The 14,870-nt window shown below is 48.3% G+C and overlaps 1 protein-coding gene and 1 pseudogene across 1 annotated transcript in view; both read right to left on the bottom strand.

The window, feature by feature from the left end:
• Positions 1 to 14,870, bottom strand: part of nrd1a (nardilysin a (N-arginine dibasic convertase)) — a 212,722-nt gene that overhangs the window by 44,608 nt on the left and 153,244 nt on the right. The window contains exon 23 of the mRNA XM_072510894.1: positions 2,306 to 2,337. Coding sequence (XP_072366995.1) covers positions 2,306 to 2,337 — 32 coding nt within the window. The remainder of the gene's footprint in view (positions 1 to 2,305; positions 2,338 to 14,870) is intronic.
• Positions 3,097 to 4,105, bottom strand: LOC140426311 (GSK3-beta interaction protein pseudogene; annotated as a pseudogene).

Below are 14,870 nucleotides of genomic sequence, written 5' to 3'. Positions count from 1 at the left end.
TACTGCTCAAAGAAGAAATTCCTCCTCAATCGGTCTTAAATGGGCTATCCTTACTCTGAGATTACACATTCTGGTCCTGGACTATCCCACAAGGGGAAACATCCTCTCAGCATCTACCCTGTCAAGCCTCCAGCGAATGCTATATTTCTCAATAAGGACGCCTCTCATTCTTCTAAACACCAATGAGCACAGGCCCAATCTGCTCCATCTCTCCTCATAAGAAAATCCCTCCATCCCTGGGATGAACCGAGTGAACCTTCTCTGGACTGCCTCCAATGCCAGTATATCTTTCCTTAAATAAGGGGGCCAAAACTATTCACAGAATTCCAGGTGTGCTCTAACTAGTGCCTTGTATAGTTTTAGCAAGACTTTCCTATTTTTATACTCCATTCCCTTTGAAATAAAGGTCAACATTCTATTTCCTATATCCTGCTGAACTTGCATGCTAACGTTTAGTGATTTATGCACAAGGTTCGCCAAATCCCTCTGTGCTGCAGCTTTCTGCAGTCTTTCTCCATTTAAATAATATTCAGTTAAGCATAGAGCACAGAAACTCTACAGTGCAGAAGGAGGCCATTCGGCCCATCGAGTCCGCACCGACCCTCCAAAAAAGCATCCCGCCCACTTCCCCGCCCTATCCCTGTAATCCCACCTAACGTTTGGGCACTAAGGGGCAACTTAGTCTGGCCAATCCACCTAACCTGCACATCTTTGGACTGTGGAAGGAAACCGAAGCACCTGGAGGAAACTCACACACACGGCGAGAAACTGCAAACTCCACACAGGGAGAAACTGCAAACTCCACACAGAGTCACCCCAAGGCTGATGACATGATTTCCCTTTCACAAAACCATGCTGACTCTGCCTGATTACCGTGAATTTTTCCTAGTCCCCTTCTTTAACATCTTTAATAAAAGTCAACATTTTCCCTACAATAGATGTCAAGCTAACTGGCATGTAGTTTCCTGCTTCCTTGAATAAAATAGTCATATTTACTATTTTCAAATCTCACATACCTTTCCTGAATCTAGGGAATTTTGGAAAATTATAACCAACGCATTAACTATCTCACTAGCCGCTTCTTTCAAGTCGCTAAGATGAAGTCCAACAGGACCCATGAATCTGTCAACCCACAGCTCCGACAATTTGTTCAGTATTATTTCCCGGAGTTTCTCTCTTCATTCCAATTCCCGATTTACTGCTATTTCAGGGATGTTAATGTATCAATAGTTCATTTATTCTTCCTACCAAAGTGCATAACATCATATTTTCCTACATCATATTCCATCTACCAAGTTTTTGCCCAGTCACTTAACTTGCCTATTTCCCTCTGTAGACTCTGTCATCCTCACCACAATCACAGTGGGACTAATAGAATTTGACATAGACAAGTGTGAGGTAATGCATTTTATGGAGGGCTAGGGAGAGGCAATATATACTTAACACAATTCTAAAAGTGTGCAAGGGTAGAAAAACCTGAGGGTTCACACACACAGATCTGTGACAGAAGCAACACCTATTGTGAACCGTTAGCAAAGCAAATGGGGCCTTGTGCTTCATAAATAGAAGTAATGAATGCAGAAGAAGGGAAGTTGTATTGAACCTTTATACAGCTTTGTTTGGGACACAACTAGAATATTGCACCTAGTCCTGGTCACCACATTTTAGGAAGGATATGAAAGTGCTAGAGAGGGTGCAGAAAAGATTTAATAGAATGATTCAAAGGACGAGGGAATTCATCTACAAGGTTAGGTCGGGCAGCATAGTCACAAGGTGGTTAGCACTGCTACATCATAACACCAGAGACCCGGGTTCAGTTCCGGCCTGTGTGGAGTTTGCACTTTTCCCCCCGTGATTGCATGGGTTTCCTCCGGTTTCCTCCCACACCCAAAGACGTGCAGTTTAGGTGGATTGGCCATCCTAAATTACCTCTTAGTGCCCAAAGGGTTAGGTGTGGTTACGGGATAGGGTGGGGGCTTGGACCTAGGTAAGTTGCTCTTTTCAAGGGATGGTCCAGACTTGATGGGCCAAATGGCCTCCTTCTGCACTGTAGGGATTCTATGTTGAAGCTGGAGTTGTTCTGAGGTAGAGGAGGGATCTGTTAGAGGTGCACAAGATTATGATAGTTTGAGATAAGGTAGACAACAATAAAACTTTTCCAATTAGCTGATGATCAAGGACTGGATAACAGTGAGATTTTGTTTAATACACATTGGAACAATACAGCAAGATCATTATGCATTAAGTGTTTTTTTTTTTTAAAAGAGTAAATTCTTAAAATGCCAAGAAGAAACAAAATACTTACTTCACAACATAATTTAGAAATTCAATAGATTCCTTGTGGGAGAAAAAAAAGTGTTAGTGCCATATTAAAAAAAAACCTCATGGTTAAGTAATTTGATCACATGAATCAAACAGATTTACTGCATGTACAAAGCATGACAAAATTTACATATTAAATCCTTTGCCAGAATAGATTTTTAATATGGTTTAAATGTCAGAGTTAGTTTTCTTCCTAATTAATACTTGCAGTTTCCCCACACAATGAAGTTGGAAAAGCACTGCATTTTGGCCTTATTTGACTTCTGCCAGCCAAGTGGCATTGGCAACAGCCTGGAGCTAGATCACATGTCCATGTGTCAGATGTTCTAGTTAAGGAAATAAAAGTACACACCAGAAATAACTTGTATTTATACAGCATCCAACACCCCCAAACTACTACACAGAGGTTCAAACAAGAAAAGAAATGCCAAGTCAAAGATTATTAGAAGGGTGGTTAAAGACTTTGGTTTAAAGAGAAACCTTATAGAATAAGGGTAGAGAGGTAAGGGTGTCATGTCGTAAGGGAATTCTAGAGCAGGAGACCTATCTGGCAATGGCATTGCTGCCAAATCTAGTCAGAAGAGACGAGGGGAATGTATAAGCAGTCAGAATAAGAGAAATGCAGACGCTGGGATAGGAAGGTAGTTTAAATCGAATGCTTTGATGGTCTGGGAGCCCAAATGCATCTGTAATGAATGGAACAAGCAAGCAGGACTTGGTGCTGCAACAAAGTTTTAATGAGGTGAACTGCACACAAGATGCAAAGTCATTCAATTTTTTTTTTTTGTGCAAAATATTTTATTCCTTTTGTAAAACATACACTAACATTTTGTTTAATAGATTGGATTTTTTTGCTCACCCTGGAATTTACAAGTTAAATCAGAGGTTTGACTTTCTGAACTTCATAATTTAACATCACAAGAAGGTTCTTCTTTAAATGAACAAATTAACAAGTCAAATTTCAATGTGTAAAATGAAGCAACATTTTGTTCATGAGAAAGTTGGCAGTAGCTAAAAGTTACGAGATACACGATGGCCCAACCTGAACACTGGTCACCCGCTTCTCCCTCTCACCAAGACACAGGGTCTTGACGATATCCATTATCCTCACAAGGAATGAGCGTCTCGCCTACTGTGCTGTTGTAGTCACACAGACTGACCTCTTTTGAAAGGGGCTGAACAATTTTCAGCTGGATTACAGCAAGGACTCTTCCTCTTTTCTGGGGATTTGTTTAGTCTTTCATCTCATACATTTGGTCAGGAACGTGTTGCAGCCAAAGAAAGCATGTTGAGGAATATGCCTTCACAAGGCGCTGGAGTCAGTGTCCTTCACTCCTGTACTTTTTCTAAAGCTTCTAGTCTGTGTAGAAGTGCATTGCCAAATGCTTCACAATACGCGGGACTAACTGAGTCCAGGAGAGAGTAAATTGTCTCATGGTATTGCATCGACAGTGATTCATCCACCTCGTCAAAGCCATGAGCCACCACCCGCAGTCCTGCTTCAGTAAGCTCGAGACAGTATTTGTTTCCTTCCTTTGTTTCTACATTAATATAGGCAACATCTTCTCCAACTGGGAGGCTTTTAGAGACAGCCATGTGACGAACAGCAAGGTTGACGTCATTCACCACTGCCTTTGCCTCCACTTTCATATCCTTAACGTCTGCCCCCTCAAAGTCTCTCTCTTCCCAATCTGCAACCTCACAGAAATTATTCACCATTGATTGCTTCAGATCTTGGGGCTCACAGTCCATTGTCTGGATATGATATTGGTCCTTTTGAAGAGACTGCTAACATGAGGGAGGGGATTGGGGGAGGGGGGGGGGGGAAGAGAGAGGAGAGGTTGGAGGAAGCAAATCGGGTTCAGGAGAAAGAGAATCAGGTGGATGGGGGGGGGGGAAAGAGGATGGGGGTGGGGAAGAGAGGATCGGGAGGGGGGGGAAGAGAGGATCGGGAGGGGGGGAAGAGAGGATCGGGGAGGGGGGAAGAGAGGATCGGGGGGGGGGGAAGAGAGGATCGGGGGGGGGAAAGAGAGGATCGGGGGGGGGAAAGAGAGGATCGGGGGGGGGGAAAGAGAGGATCGGGGGGGGGGGGAAAGAGAGGATCGGGGGGGGGGGAAAGAGAGGATCGGGGGGGGGGGAAAAGAGAGGATCGGGGGGGGAAAGAGAGGATCTGGGGGGGGGGGAAGAGAGGATCGGGGGGGGGGAAGAGAGGATCGGGGGGGGGGGGAAAGAGAGGATCGGGGGGGGGAAAGAGAGGATCGGGGGGGGGGAAAGAGAGGATCGGGGGGGGGAAGAGAGGATCGGGGGGGGGAAAGAGAGGATCGGGGGGGGGGGGAAAGAGAGGATCGGGGGGGGAAGAGAGGATCGGGGGGGGAAGAGAGGATCGGGGGGGGAAGAGAGGATCGGGGGGGAAGAGAGGATCGGGGGGGGAAGAGAGGATCGGGGGGGGAAGAGAGGATCGGGGGGGAAGAGAGGATCGGGGGGGAAGAGAGGATCGGGGGGGGAAGAGAGGATCGGGGGGGGAGAGAGGATCGGGGGGGGAGAGAGGATCGGGGGGGAGGGAAGAGAGGATGGGGGTAGAGCGAGAGAGGATGGGGGGGGGGGGAGAGGATCGGGGGGGTGGGGGGGGAGAGAATCGGGGGGGGATCGGGAGGGGGGAGAGGATGGGGGGGAGGGGGCGAGAGGATGGGGGAGGGGGCGAGAGGATGGGGGGAGGGGGCAAGAGGATGGGGGAGGGGGCGAGAGGATGACGGAGGGGGCGAGAGGATGGGGGAGAGAGGATGGGGGAGGAGGGGGAGAGAGGATGGGGGAGGAGGGGGAGAGAGGATGGGGGAGGAGGGGGAGAGAGGATGGGGGAGGAGGGGGAGAGAGGATGGGGGAGGAGGGGGAGAGAGGATGGGGGAGGAGGGGGAGAGAGGATGGGGGAGGAGGGGGAGAGAGGATGGGGGAGGAGGGGGAGAGAGGATGGGGGAGGAGGGGGGAGAGAGGATGGGGGGAGGGGGCGAGAGGATGGGGGAGGGAGCGAGAGGATGGGGGAGGGAGCGAGAGGATGGGGGAGGAGGGGGCGAGAGGATGGGGGAGGAGGGGGAGAGTGGATGGGGGAGGAGGGGAGAGAGGATGGGGGAGGAGTGGGAGAGAGGATGGGGGAGGAGTGGGAGAGAGGATGGGGGGGGGAGGGGGAGAGAGGATGGGGGAGGGGGAGAGAGGATGGGGGAGGAGGGGGAGAGAGGATGGGGGAGGGGGAGAGAGGATGGGGGAGGAGGGGGAGAGAGGATGGGGGAGGAGGGGGAGAGAGGATGGGGGAGGAGGGGGAGAGAGGATGGGGGAGGAGGGGGAGAGAGGATGGGGGGAGGAGGGGGAGAGAGGATGGGGGAGGGGGAGAGAGGATGGGGGAGGGGGAGAGAGGTTGGGGAGGGGGAGAGAGGTTGGGGAGGGGGAGAGAGGATGGGGGAGGGGGAGAGAGGATGGGGAGGAGGGGGAGAGAGGATGGGGAGGAGGGGGAGAGAGGATGGGGAGGAGGGGGAGAGAGGATGGGGGGAGGGGGCGAGAGGATGGGGGAGGGAGCGAGAGGATGGGGGAGGAGGGGGCGAGAGGATGGGGGAGGAGGGGGCGAGAGGATGGGGGAGGAGGGGGCGAGAGGATGGGGGAGGAGGGGGCGAGAGGATGGGGGAGGAGGGGGAGAGAGGATGGGGGAGGAGGGGGAGAGAGGATGGGGGAGGAGGGGGAGAGAGGATGGGGGAGGAGGGGGAGAGAGGATGGGGGAGGAGGGGGAGAGAGGATGGGGGGAGGAGGGGGAGAGAGGATGGGGGGAGGGGGAGAGAGGATGGGGGGAGGGGGAGAGAGGATGGGGGAGGGGGAGAGAGGATCGGGCGGAGGGGGATAGAGGATCGGGGGGAGGGGGAGAGAGGATCGGGGGGAGGGGGAGAGAGGATCGGGGGGAGGGGAGGGGGAGGGAGTATCGGGGGGGGAGGGGGAGAGAGGATCGGGGGGGGAGGGGGGCGAGAGGATGGGGGGGAGGGGGCGAGAGGATGGGGGAGGGGGCGAGAGGAGGGGGAGGAGGGGGCGAGAGGATGGGGAGGAGGGGGCGAGAGGATGGGGGAGGAGGGGGCGAGAGGATGGGGGAGGAGGGGGAGAGAGGATGGGGGAGGAGGGGGAGAGAGGATGGAGGAGGAGGGGGAGAGAGGATGGGGGAGGAGGGGGAGAGAGGATGGGGAGGAGGGGGAGAGAGGATGGAGGAGGAGGGGGGAGAGAGGATGGAGGAGGAGGGGGAGAGAGGATGGGGGAGGAGGGGGAAGAGAGGATGGGGGGGAGGGGGAGAGAGGATGGGGGGGAGGGGGAGAGAGGATGGGGGGGAGGGGGAGAGAGGATGGGGGAGGGAGGATGGGGGAGGGGGAGAGAGGATCGGGGGAGGGGGAGAGAGGATCGGGGGGAGGGGAGAGAGGATCGGGGGGAGGGGGAGAGAGGATCGGGGGGAGGGGGAGAGAGGATCGGGGGGGAGAGGGGGAGGGAGGATCGGGGGGGGAGAGGGGGAGAGAGGATCGGGGGGGGGAGGGGGAGAGAGGGATCGGGGGGGGGGAGGGGGAGAGAGGATCGGGGGGAGGGGGAGAGAGGATCGGGGGGGAGGGGAGAGAGGATCGGGGGAGGGGGAGAGAGGATCGGGGGGGAGAGGGGGAGAGAGGAATCGGGGGGGAGGGGGAGAGAGGATCGGGGGGGAGGGGGAGAGAGGATCGGGGGGGGGGAGGGGGAGAGAGGATCGGGGGGGGGGGGGAAAGAGGAGGGATCGGGGGGGGGGGGGGGAGGAGGGGGAGAGAGGATCGGGGAGAAATGTAAAGTCATTCAAAAGAGCAATAGAGTAATTAAGCCAAAACATTCAAAGAGGTGGATGAGGATTTCACCGGCAAATGTGAAGTATGGGGGTGGAGGTGGATGATAATTGTAGAGGTGGAAGGAGGCAGCCCAAGGTCACAAAAGGTGCAGAAATGCTGAGTAGTCTGATTCAATCAGCTGGGGAAGGAATGGGATTAATAAGGGTATGGAGTTTGCAGTGAGAACTAAGATAAAGGTCTGTACATTCCAAATTCACTGTCCATTCAAAACTAGAAGTTGACTAAGCAGTCTGATAGCACAGAAAGTCTTACAACACCAGGTTAAAGTCCAACAGGTTTGTTTGGAATCACTAGCTTTCGGAGCGTTGCTCTTTCATCACCTAATGAAGGAGCAACGCTCCGAAAGCTAATGATTCCAAACAAACCTGTTGGACTTGAACCTGGTGTTGCAAGACTTGTTTATGTGCCCACCCCAGTCCAACGTTGGCATCTCCACATCAGGATAGCACAGTGGCAACGGAAGTTTAAAAAAATGGTGGGGAGACACAGTTGAACGTAATAAGCATATATGTAGAAACCTGTTTGCAAATGATGTTGCTAGCTGAGGAACAAAAGAGGTATTATGGATGCTTCTTGGGAGAAAATAAATCAATAGGGGCAGCACGGTGGCACAGTGGATAGCACTGCTGCCTCACGGCACCGAGGTCCCAGGTTCGCTCCCGGCTCTAGGTCACTGTCTGTGGAGTTTGCACATTCTCCCCGTGTTGGGTGGGTTTCGCCCCCACAAACCAAAGATGTGCAGGGTAGGTGGATTGGCCACACTAGAATTGCCCCTTAGTTTGAAAAATGAATTGGGGTACTCTAAATGTTAAATAAATAAATCAATAGAAGAGGACTGGGTGGAGGGAAAAAAGGGCAATGTGCCAGTATAGGAGTGTAATAAATCCTTAATATGCTTACTACAGCTTCAAAAACACTCAACAAGCTCGACATTCACTCCCTCCAGCAACTCACCAAGGCTTCTTTGACAGCACCTTCCAAACCAAAACTTCTACCACATAGAAGAGCAGCTGATGTATGAGAACACCACCACTTGCACATTGGGCTGTTTAGCACAGGGCTAAATTGCTGGCTTTGAAAGCAGACCAAGGCAGGCCAGCAGCACGGCTCGATTCCCGTAACAGCCTCCCCGAACAGGCGCCGGAATGTGGCGACTAGGGGCTTTTCACAGTAACTTCATTTGAAGCCTACTTGTGACAATAAGCAATTTTCATTTCATTCCCCCACATCAACCTCACTTGGAATTATAGCGCTGTTCTGCTACTGTCGCTGGGTCAAATCCTAGAACTCCCTTCCTAACAGCACCATGGGTGTTCCTGCAACACATGGATTGCAGCGGTTCAAGAAGGTAACTTATCACCACCTTCTCAAGGGCAATTAGAGATGGACAATAAATGCTGGCCTACCCAGTGACATCCATATCCCATGAATGAACAGATTTTTTTTTCCCCCAAACAGCTCAAAACTATTGTACTTACAACATAATCCTAATACAAATTTTAGAATAACGTGATGATATTGCTACCAAAATGCATTAAAAATAAAATGTAACCATATAACAGGAACTGCAATTCAGATTGATTGGAAAGCACTTTTGGGTGTTCTGAGGAATATGATAAATGCTATACAAATTCAAATCCTTCTTTTCCTATTAACCATATCAATATATTACCATGCATTAACTTGTTTTTATTTGCGGGTTTTCACTTCTCTCCCTTTCTGGAAGGAATCAACTCCTTCTGGATTACCTCCAGTACACAGCTAAATGATCAACATCCTTCATGTATGAGCCTAGAGTGGCTGTTGTACAATCTGCCAACAATCAAATATAATTCTGTCCCCAGCTATATTCAGACATGAATATTTCCAGTAGCAATCAATCAAAGGGAGGAATCCTGGTTGGTTGCATACCCTTTTATCAAAGGAAATTAGCCCAATTTTAAAATCTTATTGCTACCCTACTGAGGTTAGCGAACTCAGTACAATTTAGGAATCGAACCCAGGACCCTCTAGTAGGGATAACAAACTCACATACAATCTTTACGCAACCAAAGAAAATTATAGCTGGGCGGGGTGCTGATGTGGGAAAGAGCAGAATATAAATAGGGTAATAATAGGAGACTCTTATAATTAGGAGGTAGATAGCACTCTGCAGCAAGAACAAGAATCCAGAGGGGGTACATTGCTTATCAGGTGGCAGGAAAGGGAAGGGTAAATAAAATTGTTGTGACCCATGTTGGAAATAAAAACATAGGGATGCACAGGGAGGAGTCCCTTCCGAAAGAGTATCAGGAGTTAAGTTCAAGAGCAGGGACTCACAGGTAATAATCTCTGGATAATTGTCTTCAACCAAGTGCAAATGCTACATAGGAGCAGATAGATCAGGAGAATTAACATGTGGCTATAGGGTAGTTTGGAAAAGAAGGGTTTGCTACTGTGGAACACTGGCACCAGCTCTGGGCCAGGAAAGACATGTACCGGTGAGATACGGGTAAAGGTAAATAGCAGGGTGGCAAAGGCTTGAAACTAGTACTATTGGGAAGGTATCTACAAGAAACATAATCAGCCTAATGTAAACAAAACAGGGAAGAGCATAGGAAAGAATAAAGTAAGGGAGGGAATTGATGGCAATAAATAGGGTTATCGACAAGAGTCTTAAAAAGATTAATGAACATTACATGAGAGGAAGTCCTATTAAAATGAGCCAAGATGTGTGTACAGAATGGGCATATTGTTCATAATAAAACAAGGAAGTTGAAGGCAATTATGCACTGGAGGAACAAGACATAGTAGGGATTTCTGGGACATGGTTACAGAAAAATCAGCAGGGATTACTGGGACACACCTACAGAAAAAGCAGGACTGAATTGAACATTGCAGAGTATAACGTTATTTAGAAAGCGGGAGGTGGAATAACAGTAATTACTCTGGATAACAAAACGGCAGTTGAAAAAGGCCCGCAGCTATCAGCAAAACAAAAATAGAATTCATATGGATAAAGATAACAGAATAAAAATCAATCACACTAACCAATGTAATCTATGAACCAAATAGAGGAAAGGAAGCGAAGGAAGAAACATGTAGATAAATTAGGGAACTGAGTAAAAAACATAGAATATTAGTCTTGGAGAATTTCAACTACCCGGATATTAAATGGACAGAAAAGGTAGGTAAAGAGGTTAAAGGAATGGAATCATAGACTCCCTCAGTTCAGAAGGAGGCCATTCGGCCCACTGAATTTGCACTGACCCCTTTGAAAAAGCACTCTATCTAGGCCATTTCATCGCCCTATTCCTGTAACCTGCACATCTTTTGACTGTGGGAGGAAACAGGGAGGACTCGGAGGAAGTCTACGCATACACGTTCCTACAATGGGTAAAGGACACCTTTCGAAAAAGCCCAAAAAGTGATGTTTCTCCATTGGATTTGAGAAAGGGGAATGAACCAGAGGAGATGAGTAAAAATAGAGGGAACATCTAGGCAACAATGACCATTGTATAATATACTTCAAAATGATGTAGAAGGACATCAGTATGTTAAAACTAGGTTAATAGATTAGAGAAAATTTGATTTGAGGCCGAGAATAGATATTGGGGAAATAAAACAGGCAATCAACGATGTAGAACAACAATCGGAAACTTTAAACGTGTTCAACAGACTGCTGAAAAAATATATTCCACAAGAGGGAAAGAGCAAACTAAAGACAATTGAGGCTCAATTGATCAGTAAAGGCATACGGGTACAACTGAGGGTTAGGAAAAGGGTATATATTTGGGGGGGGGCACAGTGGCTAGCACTGCTGCCTACGGCACTGAAGACCCAGGTTCGAATCCCGGCACTGGGTTACTGTCCATGTGGAGTTTGCACATTCTCTCCGTGTCTGTGTGGATTTCACCCCCACAACCCAAAGATGCGGCAGTCTGATGGATTGGCCACGCTAAATTGCGCCTTAATTGGGGAGAAAAAATAATTGGGTATTCTAAATTTAAAGCAAAAAAAGGAAAAGGGTATACATTAAATCCATAGACAGCAGAGGAGTTGAGAATACAAAGACATTGGGAGAATAATCAAAAAATAATTAAGGAACCTTATGAAATTTAATTATACAGTAAATTATTTTACAGATAAAACCAAATAAAAAGGAAGACTTGAACAGGAATAGGAGCATTAAGAATGACAAGATAATGCCACAGGTAATGATAGATGGCAGAAATATTAAGTAATTATTTCCCTTGAAGCTAGAACAGATAGATATTAAACGGCGTAATGAATATTTAAGATAACAAAAAAACTAATCAAACGAAAAGGGGATAAAACCTTCTGTTGGATTGCATCCATGCATTTTAACTAATCTACGGAAGATAAACCAGAGGCATGAGTACATATATTTAATAATTTGCTGGGAAATGTGTAGCGCTGAGGCTGGTGGATTAGTTAATGTAATACCTATGTTTTCGACTGGGGACTAAAAAGTGCACAGAGAATTACAAACCAATAAGCTTATCAGTGGTAGGGAAAATAATGGAATCTTTAATAAAGGATAGAACATATAGAAAAGAAAAATATAATGAATAGTCAGCATGGATTTTACAAGGAAAAATATCTTGCTTGACCAACCTTACGGTGTTAAAAGAGTAGACAGTAAAGGTTAAGTCACCATACTCCTAGATGACCATAGGCTGCTTCCTCTTTGAGAGGGAGAGCTGACTGGTGGTGATTTAATCAGAGGACCACCACACCTCAGGCGATGGGCAAGATTGAGAAGGCGGGACTTTCATGAACAACTTCAGCCGGTACGGGAATTGAATCCTCGCTGCTGGCCTCGCTCTGCATCACGAACCAGCTGTTTAGCCAACTAAGCAAAACCGGAAGTTATTTATTGATCAGAAGGTGAAATGAAATGAAAAATGAAATGAAAATGAAAATCGCTTATTGTCACAAATAGGCTTCCATGAAGTTACTGTGAAAAGCCCCTAGTCGCCACATTCCGGCGCCTGTTTGGGGAGGCTGGTACGGGAATTGAACCGTGCTGCTGGCCTGCTTGGTCTGCTTTAAAAGCCAGCGATTTAGTGGGTAGTGGAACAAAAAGATCTTGAAGTACGCCTACACCAATCACTAAAGGTTGTGCCACTAGTTAGCAAAAAAAAAAAGCAAACCGAGCACAAGGGGGATTATGCTAAACCTATATCAAAACATGATTTACAGTTCCATACAATAAAGAGGATATAGACTAGGCAGTTGAGACAGTGCAAGAATGATACCAGAAATGCACAAGAATACAATCAGGTAAGGATGTGCAGGCTGGGTGGGTCTTTTTTCTCTTGATAAAAAAGGGATGACCAAATAGAGATATTCAAACGTATGAAAGATTTTGATAGAATAAGAGAGAATATTTCCAATGTGGGCAAGGGCATAAATACAGCCCATCAATATACAGAACCATGAAATTCAATAGTGAAGTCAGAAGAAACTGCTTTACCCAAAAAGTGGTGAGAATGTGGAACTCGCTCACATGGAGGGTTGAAGTAAATTGTATAAATGCATTTAAAGGTGAGCTAGGCAAGCATGAGGGAGAAGGGAACAAATGGTTACAATGAGAGAATTAGATGAGGAGGTATGAGAGTGAGTTCCAGTGGATCATAAGCAATGGCATGAATATGTTACACTAAATGCCAGTTCTGTGCCATATATTCTATGAAAATATAGGGCACTGAAACAAGTCTTCATCAGCAATATCAATATTTTTAGAATAAAGACTTCCCTCACACTGTTGCAGTTTTGTCTTGGTCTTAGACACGTTGATGCATATTTAGTTAATAGAAACAACTTTTAGCCCCCAAAATCAGGGATATGGGTTAACGACATGGCTGGGTTTCTCAGACTTGAGGAAATTAAGTTCGCCCCGAGAAGATCAACGTTAGGGTTCGTTCGGAGGTGGCAGCCATTTATCGACTACTTAAGAGAAAACTAAACTGTCAGCAGATGCAATTCAATAGGGGAGGTAGGGAGGAGTTAGGCAATTTTTTGTTTAGATTAGGCGGGAACAGTGGGAGAGGGAGTGTTATGCACTGAACTATGTTTCCATTTTGTATTTGTATTTTTTATTGATATAAAACCATGAATGCCTTAATAGAATGTTTTTTTAAAAAAATGTTTTTAAAGAAACTTTTAGCTAGTTAATATTGTCACATTAAGATTTACTTTGCTGGACTTCCGGGTGCGGCGATGACCAGCTGAGTCGCACGTTTCGGCAGCTCCCGGTGGAACGGACCTTTGGGCTCTTAATAGGGGCCCCAACGGCAATTTTAACGGCCAAAAACACTGTGCGGTAAACCAGAAGGGAATCCCCCCTGGACACGGATGGAAAAAGGAGAGGAAAGTGGCCGGATTGCGGAGGATCCTCTAGAGCAGCGGCAAGGAAGGCAAGCACAAAGCAAGATGGCGTCGGAAGGTGGCCGTCTTGTATGGGGCCCTGACCAACAAGAGTTCCTGCGGCGCTGTGTGGAAGAACTTAAAAAGGAGATGAAGAAAGAGCTGCTGGCTCCGATATTACAGGCGATTGAAGGGCTAAAGGAGGAGCAAAAGACCCAGGAGCAGGAGCTTCGGGTCGTGAAGGCAAAGGCCGCTGAAAATGAGGACGAAATACAGGGCCTGGTGGTGAAGACAGAGATGCACGAGGCACAACACAAAAGGTGTGTGGGAAGACTGGAGGTGCTGGAGAATAATGCGAGGAGGGAGAATTTAAGGATTCTTGGTCTTCCCGAAGGTGCAGAAGGGGCAGACGTCGGGGCATATGTGAGCACGATGCTTCACTCGTTAATGGGATCGGAGGCCCCGACAGGCCTGTTGGAGGTGGAGGGAGCTTATCGAGTTATGACGCGAAGACCGAGGGCTGGAGAAATTCCTCGAGCCATAGTGGTGAGATTTCTCCGATATAATGATAGAGAGATGGTCCTCAGATGGGCGAAGAAAACTCGGAGCAGTAGGTGGGAGAACGCGGTGATCCACGTATATCAAGATTGGAGTGCGGAGGTGGCGAGAAGGAGGGCAAGTTTTAATCGGGCCAAGGCGGTGCTTCACAAAAGGAAGGTCAAATTTGGAATGTTGCAGCCGGCAAGACTGTGGGTCACACACCAAGGGAAGCACCACTACTTTGAGACGGCAGAAGAGACGTGGACATTTATTGTGGAGGAGAAGCTGGAATAGGCGGGCCAGAAAAAGAACGTTTGGAACAAAGTGGTGGGGTGATTACGTGGGGTGAAGGGGGGAAAAAGGGGGAAGGGATGATCTCTCAAGCTGTTAATCTTGCGACCTTGTAACTTTTCTCTCTTCCCGATGACGTGGGGGGGTGGGGGGGGGGGGGGGGGGGGGGGGGGGAAAGAGAGAGGGAGGATGAGGAATTGTGGGCACCGGCCATTAGGGGTGGGGCCAAGTGGGAAACGCGGGCTTTGTTCCCGCGCTATGGTAATCATGGCGGGAACAGGGAAGCAGGAAGGAGGGGGCCTCGCACAGTGGGGGCCGAGGTCACGGGGGGAAGCCGAGATCAGCCAGAGTTCGCTGACTTCCGGGAGCAACATGGGGGTGCAATTACGCTAGAAAGGGATCTAGCGGGGGGGGGGGGTTAACTGGGTTGCTGCTGCTGGGGAGAAGGGGGAGCTGGTA

The sequence above is a fragment of the Scyliorhinus torazame genome, chromosome 7, assembly GCF_047496885.1.
Source record: "Scyliorhinus torazame isolate Kashiwa2021f chromosome 7, sScyTor2.1, whole genome shotgun sequence".
NCBI classification, from domain to species: domain Eukaryota; kingdom Metazoa; phylum Chordata; class Chondrichthyes; order Carcharhiniformes; family Scyliorhinidae; genus Scyliorhinus; species Scyliorhinus torazame.
Note: the sequence above shows the minus strand (reverse complement) of the source record. Positions and strands in the feature narration are given on the sequence as shown.